General features: G+C 36.2%; 1 protein-coding gene across 8 annotated transcripts in view; it reads left to right on the forward strand.

Moving 5' to 3' along the window:
• Positions 1-25920, forward strand: part of LOC121865201 (protein bric-a-brac 1-like) — a 106169-nt gene that overhangs the window by 35783 nt on the left and 44466 nt on the right. For 5 of the 8 annotated variants that reach the window (XM_042364530.1, XM_042364533.1, XM_042364534.1 and 2 more), the window contains exon 6: positions 11594-11656. In XM_042364530.1, the coding sequence (XP_042220464.1) occupies positions 11594-11656 (63 nt within the window). Of the gene's footprint in view, positions 1-11593; positions 11657-14865; positions 16220-25920 lie in introns of those variants that run through there. The other 3 variants (XM_042364535.1, XM_042364536.1, XM_042364537.1) reach the window with 1 other exon arrangement.

A 25920-nucleotide genomic window follows, 5' to 3' on the forward strand; every position in this document is an offset into this window, starting at 1 on the left:
TTGGGAAGGTACATGTTGGTCCATAGAGAAAGTACAGTGGTCCCTCGGTTAACGAACACAATTCGTTCCAGAAGGTCGTTCGTTAACCGAAACCATTGTTTCAATGGGATTTTGGGTAATTGGTTCCAGCTCACCGAAAATTACATACAAAGCAAAAAAAAATGCAGTAAAGTACACATACTTTGTGGTGTGTATGTAGAAGGCTCCTGGTTGATGATGATGATAATGGGAATTAGAAGTGGGGGTGGAGAAATCACCCCATGCTTGATGCCGTCATTTCACCCATAAAATTTTAAGTTCACTAGGCGTAATTCAAGATTATTTCTTTAAATCAACACTGCACTGCACTATATATTGTCAATATGTTAAATAAATTTCAGAATGACCAATAATTGTATTGTAAAAACATAAAAATACTGTGTTCAAGAGACCCACAAGCAAGATGTTTCCTCCACTGAACAGAGATACAAACTGAGGCCTTGGTGGGTGAGTGAAGTGGCTGATGGGCACACCAAAAACTAGTTCCCTGTACTGCAATTATGTGAAATAAGTGTTAAAATGACTAAAAGTTTTAATATAAAACTTGGAAAATTATTGATTAGTACAACCTTCTTGATATTTACTACAATTTTAACAAATGTAAGCCCTAGAACCGATTTCTGTATTGGCGGACTAATGTTCCAGCTGGTGAGCAAGTCAAAGCATGTTGAAACATTTTGTAAGACTTTCGTTAACCGAATTTTTGTTCGTTAACCGAATTGAATATTTTTATGGAAGGTAATTCGTTAACCGAAATTTCGTTAACCAAGGCGTTAGTTAACCGTGGGACCACTGTACTATAATACACCTGTACTGTATAGTGTACCTTGAGTGTAATGGTGGAAGAAAAGCTGGATTCAGGAAAATAAAACATTGTGTGGATCACGTTCTTTCATTTAGTAGAAATGAGTGAAGAAAGTCAGGAGAATGGGAAGAATTTGTTTGTGGCATTTGTGAACTAGGAAAAAGCATATGGTTAGTTAATAGTAAAACAAAGTGGGAATTTGTTAATACTGTTCAAAGTTTTTATGAAATGAAGTATGTGTTATGGTACAGTATGGGGAATTGATTCCTGGTGGAGAAAGAACTCCAATATGTCAAGGATGTCTGATGTTGTCAGTGGTCATTGTTACTCGGTACAGTATACCTTGATAGGTCAATGGATATTTCATGTTTCTTTTGATCCAGTTTTTGTGTGTATGGGGGTGGATTAGAGAATCCTTACTTGCTGTTCAGTGGTTAATAAAAGAGATGGCGATGGAGCTTGAGTGTTATAGGGATATCGGGTGTAGGCGAGAGAAGAATCAAGTGACACTACTGGCAGATAATTGAGTAGAAAAGCTAGATATACAAATGAATGAGTCGACAGAGTGTTTACAGTACTATAGTAGGCAAAGCTTAATAATGAATACACAGAAATGTAAAATTATGAAAATGAGAAGAAAATGGAAATGGGGACATAAGAATATTAGTTTCAGTGAACACAGTGGAGGAAATAAAGTATTGCAGGTATAGTATCTAGGAGTCGATGTGTCAGTAATTGAAACAATGGATTGCAATTTGTATCAGAGAGTTACAGTAGCTAAAGGAAAGAGTGTAATATTATAGCTGTATTGAGATTGTTTTGAAGAGATAAGAATGTATCAGAGGTGACAAAATAGATAGGGGAACATTTAAACAAAACTATTGTATGGGAGTAAGTGCCTTGTTTACAAGAGGAAGAAGCAAGTTAGAAGCAATGCAGGTAATATGCTTGATAGTAATATGTGGGAGGTAGAGGATGCATAGAATAAAAAAAAAATCAGATAGAGATTTGGTGCAGTAATACAACCTTGTGAATTGAAATGCATGTATAAACATGTGGTGAATGAAATAATGGAGGACATAAATTTCAGGTATTTGAGAGTGCTGTTAATTGAAAATGGTGTGATAGAAAGTGAAGATAGGGATAGAGCAGTCACTGGGAGGAGTTTAGGGTAGTTATACTGTACATATTTTATTTATTTATTTTTTTTAACTATTGTATGTTACATGCAAACACAGTCTTACATACAGAATGTGTGAAAATATAAAATAAATAATTACTATTAAGTAAAAAACATACAGGGAATAAACTTCGTGTTCACACTTAACGGGGAGGGAGGAGTGAAGGATCTGAGCTGTCTCCTGTGTGTTGTGAAACGATTGACAAATTTTGTCTTCCTGCAGCCAAATGGCAATACAGTATTTTTTCTTCTATTTACTGTCTTGGTCCTCATAGGAGTTGGTAACTGATGAAAATTCAGTTTCATAGTTGGTAACACAGTTCATAGTGTCAGCTGTTGTGGTGCTTATGGCCAAGATGCGTTGGTGTGAATTTGGTGTCTTGCTACAAATCTTGTCTATGATTATACCTAGTATTTCTCTAAAGTTAGGATCGAATTATACAAGAGATACATGAAAAACTTGGGCTTTGTTACCAAAAAATCAGGGGTTGGACTATACAGTATATGAAATCGGTTTATATACGAATACAGTACTGTACATTCAACTCACACAAGTACACACCCTTGTTCATAATTTTCCTTACTTTATTAGTTAAACATGAGGTTTAAGTGATTAAATGTAAAGAGAACAATCCCAGAATATTACAGATGAATTTATAAATTAATTATAAGAGATAAAGTTATTGTGAGTACAATGCAGTACTAGTGTGCTGAGGAACACAAAAAGAGAATTTTTGTGAAGACATGAAGAAATATATTGAAAGTTTGTGTGTGAGAGGTAGATGATGGGGATGAATAATTTAAGAGTTGGTCGTCACAGGAAAATTGGTGAGATTGTGGGCAGTATGTATTAATGGCCAGAGATGAATAGTACAGTATGAGTAGAAGGAATGCAGCAAAAAAGCCAAGTGAACAAACGAAAAAAAGTTTATGTAATAGAATATAAGAGAAAGTGAAAGAAAAATGAGGAAATATATATTTTTTGAGCAGCTACTGTATGTAACAGACCACTGACAGGTGATATCATGTACTGAAGAAAATGGAAATGAATGAAAAGTATCAAGTTGGCATGAGGAAAAGTAGGATGTGTGGAAAAGTGAGGCAGGCTGTCGAGAAGTTTGGAAGTGTTCATGTGCCAAGAAGGGATAATATCTGCCCAGAAAAGTAATAGAATGGCTAAAAAGAAGGCATTGGTTATGTCTTACAGTGGGAATAGTACAGTACCAGGGAAATTATAAGAGTACGTGAATAGTGGAGAAACTATAGAGAACAACTTCAAGTATGCCTGACAGGGGTATGGTTGAGTCATTATTGATATAAATGGAGAGCTGAGTTTGTGTGTTAGGGAAAGAACATTGTGGGTTGACAGTAGGAGTATTAGTGAGAATTATCTGGAGACTGAAGAATTTTTGTGTGGTATTTATATGGATCTGACAAAAGTTCTTGATGAAGTTGACAAAATTATTGCAAGGAATGATAATGTATGGGATAAATGAGAAACTGTTGGATGTTGTCTCGTGTTTATAGAATGAAATATGTCCATAAGAGGGGAAGTGTTCTATGGTGAAAGTAGGAATAAGTCGAAGTTGTAAAATGTTAGGGTTAAGTCTTCTGTGTTGCCACATGGTGTTCCTCATCCATACAACCTCCCCCACTTCTCAATACTCAATATTTTTGTTCTATAAATTAGTCTTTATATTCTTGTAAAAAAGGTTTTTATAAATAGAGAAAAATATATGTACTATATACACTGTACAGTAGATATTTATACTGTATATGGGTGTATTAAAAACACATACAGTACTGTATTCAAAGGAGACTTATTAATACAGTACCTGTACAGTACTAGCCAAATAAAATACATTAAATTTCCCCTCCAGTTATAGAAAACTGCCCTATTTAGAACACCTCATGGCAGTAACGTATTATTGAAAGGGGTAATAACCAGAGAGTTCTTTCTCTTAGAATTTTTAATTGTTGATTGACTAGTGTAATTACTAACCTTGTAATGCACTTAAAGACCTTAGTTGTTGAAAAACAGTATTGTAGTAGCATTATAGTATCAAGGAGTAGTAAGAGAGGAGTCAGCAAGAGCACTGGAGAGGTGTTTATGTTTGAGTGAGGGGTAAACGGTGCACATGGTAGGTGAGGCAGTTTACAGATGACATCTCTGGTGGGTTATATGAGTAGATGAGTCATGGATTGGAGTTGCGGATGAGGTGAATCTTGGACGAATGAATCGGAAAATGCTTGTTAAAAGTGGTGTAAATAACATACTTGAGAGCAGTACTGTATAGTACTTTGGGTTAATACAATGCAAGGAATAATAAACAGATGTAGCATGATGTTGTACAAGTGACAGGAGTTCCAGATGAACTAGCCAGTGTGTGTGCAGTTGTTGTGCCTCTTGTATACTCAGCAGTAATTGAGAACCTGAATGTTGATTGACTGGCAGATTGTATTCCTGTGTAATGGTTAACATGTTCAGTTGGCAAGTTTTCAGTTCTTCTTGGTGTGCTTGATTGATTGGAATTGCAACCATGGTGTTGAGTGGTGTATGGCTTTATATCCTATTCCTTCAATATAGCCTCTCTGTTTCCACTAATGAGGGGTTCTGTCATCTTTTTCAATACAGCAATCAAACATAACTGTACAGTACTATACAGATATCCATTGATATATGTACACTATGCCTGATAAACGAAAATTTTATTATAATGATAGTCACATTTATTATAATGATAGTCACCATTTTTCTTTATACGAAAACGAGCATTCACTTAAACAAATGACAGTCGAATTTTGACACCTGTTATCTTTATACTAACAAACATGTGGTGTATGTGGTGGGGGAATATTTTCATACTGATCTTTTTTGAAACTGCTGGTGCAGGTATTACAGTAAAGCTTGAAATTTTGAAACCAATGTACTTTTTTCATACTTGTGTAAACTAGTGCGTCATCAAATTTTCTCTTGAATTTAAAAAAAAATTCGGGATGTTCATCTTGTGTCATTCCGGCAGCTTTTGTTTGATGAATGCCGATAAGAGCAAGATTGTATCTAGCAGAGATGGGTGTTTGTGTACTATAATGTACAATTATATTAGGTCAAGAGATGGAAATGGCAGAGGAACTTAAAAGCTTGGGGTGACGTATAATGTTTGTTCTGGCCTCTCACTGTGCTTATGTGGTAAAAAATTTCAAAGAATTGGTATGAAAGAAAGCAAGAAAGAATATTGTACAGGCAGTAAAATGAGTGACTTTCACAGTATAAGAAATACTATATAGAAGTGACATTATGATGAATATGTGAGAAATATTAGAAACTCTTGGATATGAATCTATGACTGTACAGTATATGTGAAGTATGATTCATCAGTGATGATATAGTGGGGGGGGGAGGGGGGCATAACCTGCTCTACCCAGTTGGCATCATGCCCCAAGAAACTATTATAAATTTTTTAAATCTCCAACTTTAAAGTGCTTCATAATTGTCACTGGTAAATAAGAACTAGTACTGCACTGTTGATTTAGCTTGTTAGGATACATTTAATGACTGGTCTTGGTATGATTCCCCCATCCCCCCTCCCCCTTCCCCCCTCCCTCTCCCCTCATTCCCTCCTGGAAGTATGGATATGACACTGTATTCTATAGGGTAGTGAAAAACATTGTCATCATAATACTGATGAAGGTAGAAAGGAGAGAGATAGATCTCATAAGGGATGGGTAGACTCAGTAAATGATAATACTGTATTGGTCTAATATACAAAAATGAAAGATGTTAGACTAAGCAGAATGGAGAGGAACTTTGTATAAAGGGAGGATCCAGGATTTTATGTGGGGGTTCAGATTTTGGCCACAGACAAAAATGCATCAGACAAAAACAAGAAAAATTATCAACAACCATAAACAGCTTCAGAAATATAGAATTTATATACTGTACCATAAACATTTATGCATGGCGAACTGATGGCTGACTGTGCCTCATTCACCTAGGGTGTGGCAACCCCCTCTGGAACCCCAAGAGTGTGTATTATCATAACTTGCATTACTGCAGAACCAGGGTTTGTAGTAATAGCAGGTCATGAGAAGCAAGATTGACTGAACATTTTGGAATTTGTTGTATGATCAACTTCTGAAGAATGTAAGCTTTTTTTTTTATCTTTCCCAACCTTGACTTTATTATCTTGTTCAGTACTGTATCACAATTATTTTTCTCATATTAAGTATTCCACTATTCATTTGTAAACCTGTTAATCATTCTTATACATCCTTGTTGTTTTACATAAGCCAACATCACCCTTCAGCAGCACATCTTTCCCAAAATATAAATTAGAATATGAAAGCAAGACATCCACACATGAGAATGATATAAACACAAGAAACTCAGACTTGAGACTTACTGATTACCCAAACAATATACTGTACCGTGCTCAGCCTTAAGTGCCAGTGTTTGGTCAATTTATGCTGTCACTCTAAAGTATTGTAAACATGGTCTGGAAGCTCAAAAGAGTCTGACTTTTTAGCTATTAGACAAACTTAAATGGAGAAAAACTAAATTTTGCTGTATAAATACTGTACAGGGTATGACTTCATCAAACATCATCATCAGAAATACCATCATATATCATCATCAGAAATCTTGGGGACAAGACTCATAGCATCAGGGAGTCAAAATTTAATCAGCATCAGAAATTACTGACACACTACAAATAACTTTCCTTACAGTATTTGGAAAAGTAAATTTTCTCCATCTAGAATGAAGGGATTTTTGCCCTTGTAAATGAGCATGTACTGTACTACAGTGAACCCCAAAAGATCAAGACTAATAGGGACCACCTGTCCGAAAAAGCCGATTGTCCGAATCTTCCGGTGAATGCACTAAATCTATAAAAACAATAAGAAATGATATAAAACACACCAAAAGTACAGTACCGTATTTTACGGCATATAAGATGCCAACCCCCCCCCCCATTATAGGGAGTAGGGGAAAGGAAAAAATGCAGCCATAGTTTTCTTAATATACAGGTACTCCTCGACTTTCGACTTACGACCACCCGGACATACCGCCACAGCCGTATAAAATATTTTTCAAATTACGTATTTTTGAGTCCTGACGTTAGTGATCGCGCTGTGTGGTGACAAAATTAGCGTTTGTAATTCCCTTTAAAATGACTGGCAAGCGTAAAAGTGAGAGTTCTCGTGGTGCTGAGAAGAAAAAGAGACACCCATTTTAGATTTTCCATATTATTTTCGCATTTTCGACTTACGACCTGGTCGTCGGTCTCTAACCCCGTCGTAAGTCGAGGAATGACTGTATACAGTACCTGTACCAGCAAATGTGAGGAATGAATAAAAATAATACCAATAAATAAGTTACAATAAATTTTTTTTATTGCCAAATCAGTAATTAAAAGCCAAATGCGAATTTAACACAGTCACCATTTGCATTCATTCCCTGCTTTATCATAGCAACAGAGACCAGTTGTGACGCCGATTCCATAGCAACGCTCCCCACCCCCTAACACACTGTGCTCTCCTCCCTCCTCATTGAGCTAGTTAACTCGTGTGCAAAGTAATGTATATTCCCTTTACGGGTAGGTGTTTGCCCTTAGGACAATTATTTGTTTTTAATTTATTTTTCATAATATGTATGCAGGATGGTGTGTGCATGTAACTGAGTAAAAGTAAATAAAGTTATGTATATCTACCCAAAAATACGAGTTCAAAAACAACCATAACACCTCACAACTTGGCTCAGTAGCCTAGTAGTTAGTGACAAGTCTAACCTGGCTACAATGCCATGATTAATCACTATTAATTACTATTATATCAGATGCTAATAATAACAATAAATCTAGTGAAATATGGCAAGGAGCGAGGAGAGCTACAATAGCAGATGCCGCTGTAACTCGGTCATTCACTCGCTCCCAGGCTCCTGTTGCCAGGCATACAATCGAAATACAATATGTATAGGAGAAATACACATGTTGTAGTCTAATTTGAAAATGGTGAGGTGAACAGTGATGAACAAATTATATACAGTAAACGACACATTTACCTATGATAACATAATAAGAAACTTTGTATTATTACTAGAGTGAGTAAAATAATATTCCTGCAAACAGCAATTGACAACTCTGTTATGTTTCCTGCCTCGGGTACCTGTGGCCTGCACTCTGGCATCTTAGTTACACAGGCCCAAGATGGCCATTGTTCTGTTTTGGGAATGCTTCTTAGGGAGGCTTCTTAGTTCCCAGAACCCACAAATTTTGTCCGAAGGTTCCGAAAACCAGATTTACCAGGTCCATATCTTTGAGGGTTCACTGTATACAGTATAAAGTTATCTGTATCCCGCATCTTACATGCACTTAATTGTACAGTTGGGGTCAAAAGTCTTGAATGCTTGACAGTATTTGGCATGTAAGTACCTGAAGATCTTAGTTATTAAGGAGAGTTTTATCCCATTTTGTGGTTCATGCATAATATGTGATGACAAGTAGTGTTATTTGTCTATCCCAATCATGTATGTATAACTCCGAAGTAGATGCCAGATATTGCTAAGTGTTCAAGACTACTGACCAAGACTGTACATTACTTGAAACAAAGTACATTACAATTTCATCAAGATTATTTTCATCTGCTGGCAGGGCTATGTGCATGCATTCTAGCTTGGGTGATTGTGTTGTGCTTTGTGTGTGTTTATGTGTATGTAGGCAGAAGCTATTATGCATGTATAACTCCAGTATTTATACATGTAATGATGTGCTCATTTGCATGTACTCTTTTTATGAATTCCTTTGTGTCTTTTTGTATCCTATACACATACTGTAGTGTATATACAGTACAATACGTATATGCATTTTTACATGCCTGCATTCTTTAGTTGTATGAACCAATTTGTGTAGGCCTGTATGGGTGAGTATGTTTTTATGTGGTATGCTTATGTTCCTACTGTAATAGGATTACAGTATTGTATGTATACATTATGTGTTTGTGTTTATATTTGCATGTGTTTATGCTTGCTGTATGTAAGTTTGTGTTTATGTGCATTTATGCATAGGCATGTTTGTTCAGTATGTAGATGGTTGTAAGTGTTGTGTGTGCTGACCACAAGGATAACAATACAGTACCGTTCAGTGCTCTCCACCCTCCTGTTATTTTGTTCCACCATGTTAAGATGCAAATAGTTTGATTCAAGTTTTACGAAGGTAATCCACTAACCTATAATTTTATTTAAAATATGAGTGTACAGTATTACCTCTAGTTACTGTACATTATTGGATGAGGATACAATACTTAAATTTGTAGCGGACTAATAGTACATTTGTAAAGGTAATGGAAATGGGCTTCATCTTATTACACATATTTTTTTTACTGTCTTTCTCAATACAATGCACTTTATATATACAGTGAACCCTCACTTTACGAGGTTAATTCAACCCACGGCGGCCCGTGTAAAGTGAGAAATGCGTAAAGTGAACAACATAACATATGGGATTACCAATTGAAATAGAGACCGGGCCGACCCCCAAACTCCACTTTTTCAGACACAATACCTACTTTGTAGTAAAAATAACTTCTTAATTTTATGATGGTATGCACACACAATTAATAATTAAGAGAAATATCAATAATATTAGGTTTTTTAACACTTACATTAGTAGAAAAGATGGCTGGGCACACGGGGATGGGGGGTTGGTTCCGAGGCAGAGGGCAGATTATTGGCCCTCACCTGTATCACTTGTACCAATTGTATCACTATCCACCACAGAGGCTTGCAGGGCCTCTTTGTCAAACCCCTCAAAGTCCATATCCTCATCACTATCACTGACTTGGGCCGGCTGTGGTGGGTGGCAAGTGAAGAGCTCGGTAATGTTTTGATGACTGGGTTACCTTGTGCGCACCCTGCTCGCGCCACTCTCCGCGTAAAAGGGTACACACACCGCGGAAAGTGAGCATTTCGGTTTCGGCAGGGTACCGCGTAAACGTGGAAACGCGTAAAGTGGGACCGCGTAAAGTGAGGGTTGACTGTATATAATGCAAATCCATTATCAGATAAAGGAGAAAATTGCCATAGAAATGACAACAGTTTGTCTGTGTGATCAGCTTGAGGTATTACAACTAAATTATGTTTGACCACATATGAATTGAACCATCCAGGCCTAACTTAATGGTAGTTAAACCAAAAAGTAAGCTAAGATTAATTGGCAAGGTCAGGTCAGGTCAGGTCAGGTTCGGTTTTGTTGGTTCATTTCATCATGTGTTGGGATTGATTTAGTCCTGTAATTTCTGACTTGTAAACAGCTAAACATTGCATACCTGTCTTGGCCAGAGAGTAGTGTCAACCAGATCCGGCTCACAATGTATGTAGGTTTTGCCAATCTGTAAAAGTGGGCTGACGATAGGAAGAGCATCCATGCCATCATATTGTCAGGGCTAACTCACATAAATGAAATTTTTTTTTGTAAATTGGTGATGCTTACACAATACTCATTTTTCCATTTCTCTGATTCTGGATTTGCATTTCATGCTATAGAATAACTGTATATAGAATGACCCAGTCATAAAATTCAGAATGAGAAGACACCACTTTTCTCTACACCTTTATGTTTTTATTAATTGAAGATTAAAGTGTGCTAGCTAGTGTTCGCTGTCTGTTATCCACCCATCTATCAAAATAATACCAGGGTGACTCATTAGTTTCTGGTTGCTGTGAAGAAAATAATTTTGACCTTATCTAATACCAGTAGGTATTAGTTTGCACATTTTGTCTAATGTATAAGACACACTTAGAAGTAAAGGAGTATATAATGTTGTGGCTGCTTCATTCTGTAGTGTGCTGAGGAGTTTAAACAGTCATCTACCGTAATAGGTACAAAAATGATTAATGTTACAAAAAGATGGCTAACACAGTATCGCCTCAAAATTTTGATTGCTTCTTACTCTTAAGTTGAGTAGATATTTAGCCAGCTAACTACAGTATGTATAATAACCATGTAACTTTTTTCCAAGCTTATACTCGGTGAAAGTTAAATATCAGGATTCAAAATGTTACTAATGAACTTCTACAATTAGTTATTTTGCTTGACTGAAGTTTTATGCTATGTGAAAAACAGGCATGAAGAAAAGATTTTGTCATGGGAATAAGTATAAATTGAAAAGTAGGTTATGGTATAAAATTTGTCAAAAGATTACTTGTGAGTTTTAAGATTGGTGCAGTGGTTAGTTGTGTCTGATACTGTAGTTTATTGATACAGTATTGAACTTTTAGTTTCTGATTATTGTGTCGTCAAAGGAGTTTGCCGACATATTAGAACTGTGGGTGTAACACTAGTTTCATAGGGGTTCTGGTTGTCTGATGAAGTACCTGGGGGAACCAGGGGATTGATTGTTTGTGGGATATGTCATGTATTTAACTATAGGTGACTGTTTGGTTTCTTCAAAGTGTAGATTATTAATATATGTTTTCTTGAAACTTTCACAGTTTTGCTTGTTTACTTCCCCTTAAATTTAAGATATTGGTGTATATATTGATGTAATCCATAATGTATAAATTACCTCCTCAGCAATGCCCGGGCCCTCAGGAGCAGTGGGCAGTCAGGACAACGTGGGTACTCATGAACCGGGCGGTAAGTACCAAGTGTTTGTTCCACTCAGCCTGCCCTCCACCAGGCCTGTCAGTGTTCAGGCAGCTAACACTTCCCATAATATGTACTGAATGCTCCAATGCCCCAATTATTGTCTGATTCACAGTCATTCATAATTCACCTATTATCCTTGCATTTCAGAACTTTGTAATGCCATTTCTTTGTGATTACCATCCTGATTTTTTTAACCTTTTACCCATGTATTTTTTATTTTGTCTGCTGGCTGTTTGAAATTTAAATTTTTGCTGTGATGTTCTCACTTTTCTTTTACATTTTCATTCTTTATTCTAGATCACCATTTTGGCTATTTTTTCCTGAAACCTTACCTTATTTTCTTTTGTTAATAATTGATTGACTGTATCTCCCTCTTTATTATCAGCTATTTTAAATTATAGCCTATTAAGTTTATTCCATATTTTGTCTATGATTGTATTTATTCGTTTATTTGTGACTTGAGTTTTGTGTAAGACACTTGAACCATCAGGTTACTCATTAGATTACCAGTCATTTTATCAACAGCTTACCAGTCAATCTATCCACCACTATATATTTAGCATTGGGAGCTCATGCATTTGTCCGTCTGTGTCTTTGCCTCTCTGTGCACCTCACCTTGAAGTGTTGTCAACACCTGTTCCTCATTGCTTTTGTGTCTACCATAGGGAATGGGATTGTACCTCAGCTTAAAGCCAGGTGTGCACTTGTACTAGATTCTCCTTTGCTGTCATAGATGCACCTCAGAGACCAGTGGTTGTTTAGACTTTATCATTCTTTACTGTTTTAGTTTCATTTTGTGAAGGGATTAGAATGTCTACATGTAATACATCATTTGTCTGCTCTGACACAAGCAAAGGAGTGTGAAAGTTGAGAGTACATATGTACACTACTATTGCCTTGTGCTGTATGTGCTCTTTAATACTGTAGAAAAAGGTACTCAAGCTCAGTCATATATATTTTTTTATTAAGATTACCAGCAAAGCACTTGTATTGTGATATATATATATATATATATATATATATATATATATATATATATATATATATATATATATATATATATATATATATATATATATATATATATATATATATATATATATATATATATATATATATATATATATATATATATATATATATATATATATATATATTGAACTGTAATAATTAATGTTTACTATGTCCTGTTCTTATCTAAAGGTTAATTATATTTTAAAGCTTTGACTGGTACTTTAGTATGCTTGTATATTGCTTGACTTGAGTATTGCCCATGTGAATAAACACATGTTCACCACAGGCCTATTATGTTTTGAGGATCAGAATGTGATCATTGGAATATGTCATAGGTTTAGTGTTTTAGTTAGTCTTCATGAACACGATCACTCTCATCTTAGTGTTGTAGGTCCCTTATTTGTGCTGGCAGTTCACACCACTTCTGCATACAAATAATTCTTTTAGTGGATTACTTGCAGTGCACATACAGTACAGCATATTTATTTATTTACTAATTGTTTTAGTTCATATGCACACAGTTGCATACTATACAAGAGCAGCTTAGTTTTTTGCATTTTTTATTGATAATATTGATAGATTTCTATAAATCATAAATTCAGAATTTAGACATAAAATCTTGCTCTTAATATATAAATCAGTATTTAATATTTGGTATACAGTACAGTAAAATATTTCAGAGATTACAAGGTATTAAAGTTTTACAATATTATTTTCTGAACTGGTGTAATCCATGAATTTGATGCTTAGATATTTAATATCAGTAGGATGAGTGACAAGATCAGTGAGGAATGCACTTGCTTTACAAACTTGTGGTTAGGCTTATGGTTTTATTGTAACACAGTAAGGTTGTGTCTTATTATCCGAGGGTTGTGTGTGGTGACTCAAAGACGACACACCTGGGTGACAGTACAGATGTGTTTCATTGCTGCACATTCCTGGTCTTGGATGATATTGTAGGTCTGGAAGTCTTTTGTTGGTGGAGTAGTATTTATAATGTATGGATAGCACCCATAGGTTTCTGGTAGTTATTTCGATCTCTAGACTTTGATGTCCGGGTTGTGTAGAGACTGATTATTCTTGATAGATAATGGAGGACTTTTAGGAAAGGTTTGTTAGATTTTTGTTGGTCTTCTTTGCTACGTATTTAAGTTTTCTTTAATGATAGAGTTACTGTTTTTATTATAGAGGTTTAATTTGTATTGGTAATTTGATGGGGGGAGGATAAAGCTAATGTGAAGATGTGTGTATTAGTGGTGTATGGTTCATATTTCTCTCTTGTGCATATAGCTGTGACAATCATTACGCACTGTGGCATATTCTACACTCGTGTAGGCTATACTGTATAATGTGTGATTTAAACTACAGCTATATGTCACATGCCAGAACAAACACCCTGGGGTGTATTCTTGAGAGCAAAGTTATCAGTCAGTATTTCAGAAATGTGGATTTTATAGATTATGAGATAAATGTAGTAAATGGCTTGTAAACTGACAACTGCTGTGGAGGGCAGTGCTTGTTTGTTCTGCATGATGTGATATTTGTCTTTGATTAAGAAGAAAACATCAGTTTCCTTCATTCCTAGATTATTAATTTAAACTGATGGTTTCCTATTAGTATCCCTTGTTTGTTTGACTCTTGTAGGCTTTGGATTGCAGGTCTAAATGTGTGTTTTTGAGGGTTGACCTGTAGTCCAGAGTCTAGTGCATGCTCCTCTCTGTACTGTAGTCCAGGGCCTAAGTTTAGTTGGTGAATGTAGGGCAATAGGGACCGTTTTGGCCATGTAGGGATCCTATGGCCACGTGGCCAAATGACCGCCCACTGACAGTGGCCATCAGCGTGAAGAGGACTATTGGCTTAGCTTGGACCGTGGCTTGTGCTCTGGCCCGTGTGCTGTGGCCCTTGTGGCTGCCTGCTGCTGCTTGTCGGGGTGGCCAGGTGTTGAGGGAGCCTGTTTGGCCTTGTGTGGCTGAGGGTGGCTTGGGAAGGCCATGGGTCACTGTGGCCAGTCTGCCTCAAGTTTACTACTCTCACTCAGGAGCTGTTGGTGTTTGACAACCACGCTGGGAAAGTGATCATAATGCTCATGATATCATAATGATTGATGATAATAGACGGGCGGTGTTGGTGATGATGCCTGAGCCTGGACTGACTCATACTCACGTGGATCCTCTCCTCTGCAGCAGCGCCGGGCGGTGCTGTCTGTGAGGCTCTCAACCTGTCGCTGCGGCCACCGCTACCCCAGGCCAACGGAACGCTGCATCAACCGCTGCTCCACCACCACCACCACCACCACCATCAACAACAACAACAACAACCACACCACCACCAACACCACCAACCGCTTCATCATCACCACCACCACCTCCACCACCAACAGCAGCAACAGCAAATGACCGCCACTGCTGTATCAACTACGCCCATCAACCATGCTGCCACCACTGATGCCACTGAGACATTTGAGGTGAAGATTCACCCTGCAGTGGCAGTAGCTGCAGCCTCAGGGCTGGTGTACCCTGAGGATGCTCTAGATCTGGCCCCAGATAAGGTGGTTGGGCTGATGACAGTTGGAGAGGCAAAGGAAGATCGTGGCATGCTGGAGGCCTCACCAGAGTACAAGACAAAATTGTACCCATGTCCAGAGTGCCACAAAGTGTTCCGCCACCCCATGTCTCTCCACCACCACCGGCATGTGCACAAGGGGACTTACACCTGTCACTCATGTGGCAAGGTGTTTTCCCGACGCTGGGATCTCCATCGTCACTTGCACCGATCCAAGATGGGCTGCCGCCGCCCCAATCATGTGACTACAGCTGCTTCAGTGGTCACCTCCACTCCTGGGACTATAACCACTAGTACCACCGCTGCCACCGCTGCTGCAGCTGCACACCGAGCCGAGTTCGCTCTCGATCTGAACAACCCCCCTTCCAACTGACTGTGATATCACTAGGCGATACTAGAGCGTAGAGACGTACATATTATAGGGACTTGTATTTGTTGTGTTGTTGCGACCAGTGCTACTATGCCTGGCACTGACTCTGTGATCACCAGCCAAAGATGGAGTGCAGGCGCCCCTGTCATAAATATTATGCCGACACCACAGCGCCACGTCCGAGATTATGCCCACATTATTATACCCTTCTCAAGGACACACACTCCGTTTTGGTCTGTTTGAGTTAAATTTAAGAGCAATGGAAAAAAATTCCCTCCTTGCATCATTGCTTGGTTTTTAGTCAGTTGATTTTAGTCATATAGACTGCCTGTATGTGATAATACCCCAGTGATGCTTATTAATTCTTCACGTTTTGGTTCTCTGTGATATTTGCTTTATTTTAGTTGCTGCCATTACCGTTCTGGCAACAGATCCTGTAGGCTTGTTGTCTCTTTACTCCCATCTCCTTTCCTGCCACTCAACTATATATATATATATATTTAGAGTGTTGTTGGTATTGTTGTTCCTATATACCTTACATTATCAGCTACCAGACGTGAATGGTATGTCGAAACTTAGGGCAATAATAAATGTTATTATACTGATGGCTGCCAATCATTATTTGTTATGTCCTTATATTCTCCCCTCATGGTGCCAAAACTTGTATATTTAATCTGAAGATCTATAAAAGAAGGAAAGTAGTATGGAATATATAACGTATATATTTTGATTTAAAATGGATTATGCAATTGACAATTCATCTAAGTACAGTACTGTACATATAATCAAATTTTAGGTGGAAATAAAACATTTTGAAGAAGTAAACAAAAAAATAATACTGTAGTAGAATAGTTATTAGGTGAAGGTAGGTTTCACTGTTATTCATAACAAGATACCTTTTTTTTTATTCCAATCCAGCTGTTATGGGAAAGACAGAGAAGCCTTTTTATCATAAAAAAAAAACTTTTGGTTGCCTTGGTTTTGAAGAGTTACAGGATATCGTTTGAATTACCATATTTCAGTTTCCCCTTTATTGCTAACAATTAAAAAAAAAGTTCATGGGTTTGAATCTGTCTTAAGACTGAGGTACAGTATACTAGTACAACATGAAATAATAATGATAAAGACAACAGTTAGCATCCTCATTTATTGTTAAACAAGGAGACTAAAGATTGCAAAGGGATCTCCTGATTCACTTCCAGTAGGGGTGCCAAAGGGCCTCTGTTTTATAGTATCAAAATTGCAATTCTTTTACTAGATGGAAATTTATGGTGTGTATACTTGTCAGTGGTAGACATAAACATTATTAAAACAAATCTTAAAGCAAAAAAATAGATGCATCAGCTTAAAAAACTAGACCGCTGCTGCTTGAAAATGAGGTTGGCAATAGAAGGTGGACTCCACTGAATATAAATATTGCTGTGTTTAGATATAACAACACATAGTTTGCCTTGTACAGTATAGGTTTTGGGTAATGGTGCATGAAGGTTTCTGTCATGTTTTATTAAAATTCAACTTTGTTCCCATATATTGTTGCAATGCAGCATTTGCATTTCCTCAAAATAGAACCAAAGTACAAATACATGCAGTTGTATAATGGCCTTTGACTTGTTATCTTGAATGACGTACAATTTGCTGATCAATTGAATTTTGTTCTTTGCCTTCTTAGATATGGTGATAGTTGAGAGACTGGATGATTGTATTATCCAACAGTTTTTCTTCTCAATGAATTACACATATGACCTTTACATTTTTCAATATCACTAAAAACTACACACACACACACACACACACACACACACACACACACACACACACACACACACACACACACACACACACACACACACACACACACACACACACACACACACACACACACACACACACACACACACACACACACACACACACACACACACACACACACACACACACACACACACACTAATAAGTTCTATATGATGGGTAATTAAGAAATAAGTAAAAAAAAGACAAGATAGAGAAAAATGTAAGTGAGGGGAGAAAAATAACTTATTAAAAGGTAATGTAGATTTTGGGAATGTATGGTGGATCGTCCCAGTGGGGCTGACCATCGAGTGGCATTGATCATCCAAAGGGAATATGGCTAAAAAACTACCAGTAGGACAAGGACAACCTAATCTGTTATGGTGATGTTCCGAGGGAGATTAAGGCTGACTGATGTATTACCCAGCTAGAGAATATATTATGATTATAAAGGACAGAATTATGCCATTAAATCTTTATATTATCCATTTCTGTTTATTTATAACATATACAGTATGATGTTTGTTATTGGTCTTCTAATCAGAGATGTTAGGCACATTCAGGATCCTGTCTGTGCTTGTACTGTACTATACTGTAGTTGGTCTGTTGGTGTGAAATGTATGTAAGGCACAAGGGCTGCTGTATTAAGCTCAGTGAGATACTTTACTAAATGGATAAAGTGAATTAAAGAGGAATGAAGGTTGGATGAGCAACCATGATAACTAGTATGTATATACAGTATGTGTTTTGCATGTACATTGTGTGTGTGTGTGTGTGTGCGCGTGCACATGTGTGCATAAAAAGATAAGTGGCATAAATTACAGTACCATGTACTGATTAATTAACACTGTATAGCATTGAGGATATTTGGAACACCACTAAGTAAAGCCATAATATGGTGGGATTGTGGTCCCTTTTTTTTATAGCCAAGTCACCTATCTACAGTATCCATTTGTATGTTTGAGGATGGAAGTGCAGCCAGTAGGTGATGTTGGGTTGTGTGAAGATAGATATTTTGAGGTCTGGCTTTGGAGGAGTAGAGCACAATCTGTTAAAACAGTAAGAGTGAGAGATGGGAGAGTGTGCGTGTGTCATGACCAGCCATTTTGTAGTGTAGTGGGAAAAGGTCTGAAATAATTAAAAAGAATATACAGTATTATAAAACTGATACACAAACCCATGTGAAGTACATTATTGTATTTAAGAGAACAATGTAATTTATTTGATAAACTTAAGACTAAGCGATGTGTATGGAAATATAAGGATAGAAGGATATATGGAAATGTAAGAATAGGATGATATGAGGGAAAAGATATGATAGGATGGTATGTGGAAATGTTAGGATAGGATGATACTGTATGTGAAAATGCAAGGGTAGGATGATAGATGGAAGTGTAGGGATAGGATGAAATGTGAAAATAGAAGGATTGGATGATATACAAAAATACTGTAAAGAGATAGCATCATATGTGAAAATATAAGGAAATGGTGATATGAGAAATGTAAGAGTAGGATGATACATTACAGTTTATGAAAATGTAAGAATAGGATGATAATTATGTAGAAATGTAAGAATAGGAATTGGAAAAAGAGAAACAACTTGTTACAGTGAATAAAAGTTGAGAAAACATAATTAGAGAAGTTGATGGCCTCAGTAAATACAATTGTTAAAAGAGACAAAAATTATTGATGAAAGTTTTAGGCTAATGATATCATCATCATCCATCTCCTAGCATGATGTGAACATTCATTACCACATATACTCCTGTGCAGTTTGAATGTTTAAGCCAATTATTATAGTTTATTTATTTGCATTATTTTATACTAAATTCTCTTGTGTTTGTTATTACTGTACTTGTACATGTATCTAAATGCCTTATGCATGATGCTGAGATGCTTGACAAGAACAGTTGAAGGATATGAAAATATTGTCGGGTACACTTTTTATAAATGGGAAAGATTGTAAGGAAGAGGGGAGTCGGTCAAGTGAGTATAGCCGGGAAACGAGAGGTACAGTATTAGGGTTATACAGTAGTTGAGAAAGGAGGAAAATAAATGTGTAGGATAGATGAGGGACGGAGGATTTAGAGTAGGTAGGTTTTTTTTGAGTAAGTATTTTCAGTAAAATTACTCTCAGAAAAGTGCTGCATGTTCAGAAAAGCAGCTACGTGCAGCATTTATGCATCTAAAGAAGGCATATTATAGATTGGATCAAGAGGCTTTATGAGAGGTGATGAGGGTTTATGAAATACAGTAAATAGGACAGCTAATTAGTGTGCTGAAGGCATCCAACAATAGTAAGGCATGTGTGAGAATAAAAAGAGAAGGCGATAGCTTTGAAGTAAAAGTAGAAGTGAGGCGGGCAATCATTTTGTCTTCATGATTGTGTAACATATTTGTAGATGAACTGGTGAAGGTAAGGCAGAGGTGAATTGAGCTGGAAGGTGATAAGAGAGTACTGTACTGTTGACATATCTATACAGATGATGCATTGCTTTTTATAGAGGGAATGGGAACTGCAAAAGGTGGAGAATGAAATTTGTGGCACGTGATAAAAAGGAAACTAAAGATCAATACTGTATTAGGAAAAGTAAGGTAATTGTTTATGAGATAAGCTCAGCAAATAAATATGTAAATTTATGAAGAAGGAGATGCTGGAGGAGGTTAAAGAGTGTGATAATGGGGGAGAGAACAGTACATGAGTGGAAGATGATTGGAGAGCTGGGATGTACAGTTTCATCAAAATAAGGAATATAAACTTCAAAGTAAAAATATGGACTGAAAATTGTACAGAGTATTTTTAATGTCAAGCAACATAAATAGTTGCCCAAGGTTGATAACTGGAATTTACATAGTGGAAGGGGTAAGAGATGATATAAGTATATGGGATGTAAATTTTGGAGTGGTGGAACGAGTAAAAATAAAAAGGAGGTTTACTGAGCTGGTTTGGACATGTGAAGAAGATATAGGTGCAGTGGGTACTATAGAGGGAGATTACTTACTTTGTAGGAAGGAAAGGTGCAACAGTGCCTCAAGGAAATAAAAAAAAATGGGACCTGAGGAATAGAGGTATCAAAGAAGGTACTGTATGTAGTGACCGAGTGCCCTGAAGGCTCTTCTGTCATAATTCACCCCCCTCAGAGGGGAGATCCCTGGAGGAGTGAGACATTATAAGTAGAGAAGTTATAAAAAAAAAAAAAAATCCAAAATCATATGAAGGCCTTGTAGAAGAGGAACACAATAGTAGAATACATCTGCTGCAGCAACTTGAATGAATAAGTCATGACAGTTAAGGGAGGGAGTGTGTTGCTTTTGATTCCAGCCATCCTGCACAGAGCAGAAATGGCTTAAAAAATTAGAATTTTTTTTTTCAAAGTCAGGCTTGCACTTGGCACATTATAGTGAATATACAAACAATGTAAAAAATTTTGGATACGTTTCTTCCATAAATTTATAAGAGGCTTACTTTTCATTTGTTACTACTGTCTGTTTCACAGGTGGTTGCATGTTCCACTGCCTATATCCAGGGCTTCTATTTAGGGATTATACTGTATTTAGCTTCTTTGCATGATTGAACACGTCCAGTTTACTCGCACATTATGTGTTGTTTTGCCATTCTTTGCTATTTATATTTGCTATCATTCCTTATAAAGTGACAGTTCAGTATTTGATTGCACTTGTTTGTTCAGAGTATTGTATTAATGTTGACTGCCTGCTGCAGATGTGTGAAGAGATTTACCATGATTAGAGTGACTGGCAAAGATTGTAAGTGTAATGTGAATACAGTATAAGGTGCACCATTAATTATTATAGATAGGCAAAGGGAAATGAATTCCAAAATATTATTGTATATGGAGCATATAAATTGAAGAGATGGGTGTTGCTAATTTGTGTGAAGTGTTGGAGATATCTTGGGGCTATGTTAAAGAAAGAGAATCCTTTACCAAAAAACTCTCATAGCAATTAGAGTATGAATGACAGCAAATGATGGGAGAATCACTATTGCTTTTGGTTCTAGTCATCCTTTGTAGTAGTAGGAAAGCTTTCAACAGTGACTGGAAAGGATTAATACAAGTAAAAATGCTCTGCACTGTACTTTGTACACACACACTTTGTAATATCCTTAATTTAAATGCATTGTAGATTCTGTATATGTATACAGTACAGCACTGCATATACACCTGGGTAATGAAATTATAAGTGAAAGGAAACTATTGCTCCAGTTGTTGAGCAGACATTAGGGTAAAACTAAGGATAGGGTATTTAAGAGAGACATGCTTAATTGGTCTAAAAAATGAAAAGATTAATAGCTAAACAAGATAAGTATATACTTAACAATATAAGTTGCAAAAAAATCTCTTATTGCAAACATTATTTTGTAATATGAGGACCACCGCCATAATGGGATACACTCTGAAAGTGGAAAATAAAAGTTTACAGTTCAATGTTTGTGCATAAGTTCAGAACAAACCAGTTTATCAGTCATTTGACCTTTCCTTGAGATATTTGACACGGAATTTTTTATTAATTGGATCGAGTAGTCTTCAGTTTTCTCATGATGTAGACAGGATCCCCTGCTACTGCAGATATCTTGTTTTACATTGCATTAATCTTTCCAAAATAAATTTTTCCGTATAAGGAGATTCAGTTTATTGCAACATTTATTGATTTCAGATAGCAACAAATGACAGTGAAATTTTTTAATTGTCAGACTGCATTGACTCAAAGCATTATACTATAGGTAGTATACTGTATATATATCTGCTTTAAAATTCAAAATATCATTTCTCTTGTTAGAGGTAAGTGAATAAACTGAATGTGTGTAGGTGACTATCGTATACTGTACAAACGTCACTGTCATGTGCATGTTACTGAAAGTTGTCATTATTTGTGTCTGATAGCTTAAAGGAATGTAGCTGTGTGTACTATGTACACAACATATTTAACTATTTACAGACATAATTTATTAACAAGATTGGCTTAATATTGAGCAAGTATAAGATCATTGAAGGAGATTGTTTTCTGAAGTCTGTTATATGTACATTAAGAAAGGTCATCTGATAATGGTGATACTGTAACAATTTTGATACTGTATGTGTCAAGCTTACCTGTCTTATTGTAACTATGGCCTGTCTTCTGACTCCTCACAGTTTATTCATCATGTTATACTTTCAGCTTTTAAAAAACTCTAGGCTAATTAAAATACAGGGTATGAATTCAGTACAGTTATACCTTGTGATAGGTACAGTATAATAGTTTAATATGAAATCATTTTATTCTTATTTTTTTTAAGATAATACATAAAGTCTATTGCAATTTATGGTAACTTGTCTCTTGCTATATTACACAATAGTGTTTTTTATTACATAATTACTGCATAGTGCAGTATGTTTCAGTACGTCTAATACGGAAGAGTACGGTAGTTAGGTAGAAATTTCAAATTTTCAAGGCATTTGATTAAGAGTGAATGGATAGTTATGGGTGAAGGTAGAGTCTAATTATTCATGACACTGGTGCATAGCAGAGAAAGGCTTGTAAGACTGAGAGGGAGAGGAAAAGTGTATACAATATATATATATATATATATATATATATATATATATATATATATATATATATATATATATATATATATATATATATATATATATATATATATATATATATATATATATATATATATATATATATATATATATATATATATATATATATATATATATATATTATGCATACAGTACAGTACGTATATGTAAATTGTTGTTTTCTACGAATAGTTCTGCAAATGTCTTCATGTTTATTGCATGGCCAAGGTATGAAAAACAAAGAAAAAAATGGTTAACCATACAGTAACTATTGTACATAAAATCGCTCACCTGGAAATGTAAAGACAGTACAGTGTATTGGTACCATGTAAAGTACTGTACTACTGTAACTTTATTTACGGTACTTCTTTTCCCCCTTATCATTAAATAATTATTTCCCTGTCCATATAACACTGTTTGCAACTAGCTTTCATCACTGTCAGTCATCAGTATCACACATACATACATACATACATACAGTACATTACCTGTATTCCTTAACCCTGCTAGTTGTAATTGGCTCTTCCGGGGGCAGATCTAGGAGTATCAAATGGGTGGAGAGGGGTCCAAGAAGTTGTGGGTGGATGATCATGGCAAGCACAGTGAGCCTACCCAGATGTGGGGCTAATATTTGGACGAATATCTTGGCCATTTTGAAGCCGTGTGCACTTGATATTAGGAGATATTCTGAGATCAATAGTACAGTAATTACTTTTTACTATATAAAAATGCTTGAGTGCAATACTGCATTAAAGAAAAAGTACCGTATTGGGATTTTGTGATGAAAGGGTCAATCAGGACCCCCTGGATCTGTGCGTCTTCTGATACCCTGTAAAACCTACTCAAAATGAAGGAGAGAGTATGACACACTCCCACAATGACTAAAATGTACATCATAGCTAAACACTGGGAAGGAAAGGGGAGAGAACAGTGAAAAATATGTGGGGAGAGAAAATAACTGAACACGGGTTTGGGAATGCTGCTTAATTGGCTGGGGAGATTAGGTTGGTGAAGCCTAAATTTGTCCAATACAATGCAGTTGAAAATCACAATATAATGTATACAGTACCTGTACTGTACTTCAATAACTGTCAACCAGAGTTGAAAACTTGTAATACAGGAGTCCATTGTGGTATGAACATTTACACATCAAAGGCATGTTATTGTAATGAAAGAGTCAACAGTTCTGAAGCGATGCCCTGTATACAACTAGACTTCAGTATCTGTAAATAATCACACGGACTTGCAGTTCCAGTACTTTCAAATTCTGTACTGTATTATTAAGTGTCCACATATTATCCTGTACAGAAGTACAAATGAGGTACAGTATAGATATTGTACACTTGCTATTTAGATACATACGTTACTGTATTGTTGCCTATTAATGAAAGTCACAGAAATTTTGAGTTTGTCTTGATCATGACTTTGGCATATTTTCAGAAGTTTTGTAAATTTTTGGTTGTAGCCAATTTTTTTTGTGGCCTCATTCTCAGTCTGTTGTGTGTGGTCATTCATCAGTTATTAATTTCTTGGGAAACATAAATCAGATGTACAGGAAAAATTTGCTTGACTATACGTTGTTGTACTCATAGTGAAATATAGTTATACAATACCTACATGACTTGTACTGTATTATGTGGAGCAACCAGTTTAAAATACAGTAGTCCATGATGTTAAAATGTGTTTATTCCTCAGTTAATAGCTACGAATTGTGATGAAATAAAGACTAAGTATTGGTCTTTAATATATGTTCCAAGCCAAGATAGGCTTGGAAAATATATTAAAGAGCAGAAAATATTGATGAGGGTCTTGTCTGAATGAAAATAAACTCCAAAAGTAAGACACAAGTAGTAAAGGAATTCAATAGTAAAATGTTATTTGAGGACCCTTTAATGAGGCAGGTAGCTGAGGATTCATTTTGGAGCAGGTGTCTGATGGACAGTAATTCATAGGTCAGGTATTTAGGGGACTTGTTCGTGAGGCATGTACAGCAATAGGAAATAGGTGTTTAAGGGGCAGGTTTACTTTTATCATACCTAAAACATAGTGTTACCCATAAACAATAATAAACAGTTTTGATAGTGTGACGAGTATTATAATGTAAACAGGAAAGTTTACATTATAAATGAAAAAACATATTGTTCATTATTATGTTTTAAGACAGAATCAATGACATCAGTTGTTGAAGGTCATGAACCTAACAAATGAGCAGTTTCAACATACTCATCCCCTCACTAAGTCTCACTTAACATGCACCTCACTTATCATAATATCATATATCTTAATTTCATGTTTGGAAACAAAGTACTGTACATGAGAGTAGTTTGTCTCTGTACCTTTAGAGGATGGATAGTGGTTTGAGATCTTTGGAATGATGTTTTAGTGACTTGATGATTGTAGTTTAATCTGTTGAGGATGACATTTTAACACCTGGAAGTAATACTGTAGCTTAAATCATGTCTTCAAAGGGTTGAAGTTCTTTACTACAGCTGCTTTGTACGTGGACTTTACATCTACTGTTAGCTGATTTTTTTTTTTTTTTTTATGGTTGTGTGTGTAACCTCTTTCATAGTGCTCCATAGGATCAGGATGGACACTGTACAATATGTGAAATTCCTTTCTAAATCAGTTTCATAGACTTGATTATCCTCAATATGTCTCTGAAGTAGGATTATAACTACACAAAACTCGCCTTTGACTTAAATTGGATCCCATATATGTGATGGCTCTTTAGGGATAGTAAGGATACACCACACATGGGTACACTGAGGCAATGTGGCTGATACGGCATTTAACAACTTCCTGAATTAAAGTCAGGTACCCATTCATAGTTGGGTTGACTCAGGGTGTCTTATGCACGACAGGAGACGAGCATTGCCTCCACTTGACCGCTACTTTTATAATACAAAACAGTACAGTAGGCAAAACAGACA

The sequence above is a fragment of the Homarus americanus genome, unplaced genomic scaffold, assembly GCF_018991925.1.
Source record: "Homarus americanus isolate GMGI-L3 unplaced genomic scaffold, GMGI_Hamer_2.0 scaffold18547, whole genome shotgun sequence".
NCBI classification, from domain to species: domain Eukaryota; kingdom Metazoa; phylum Arthropoda; class Malacostraca; order Decapoda; family Nephropidae; genus Homarus; species Homarus americanus.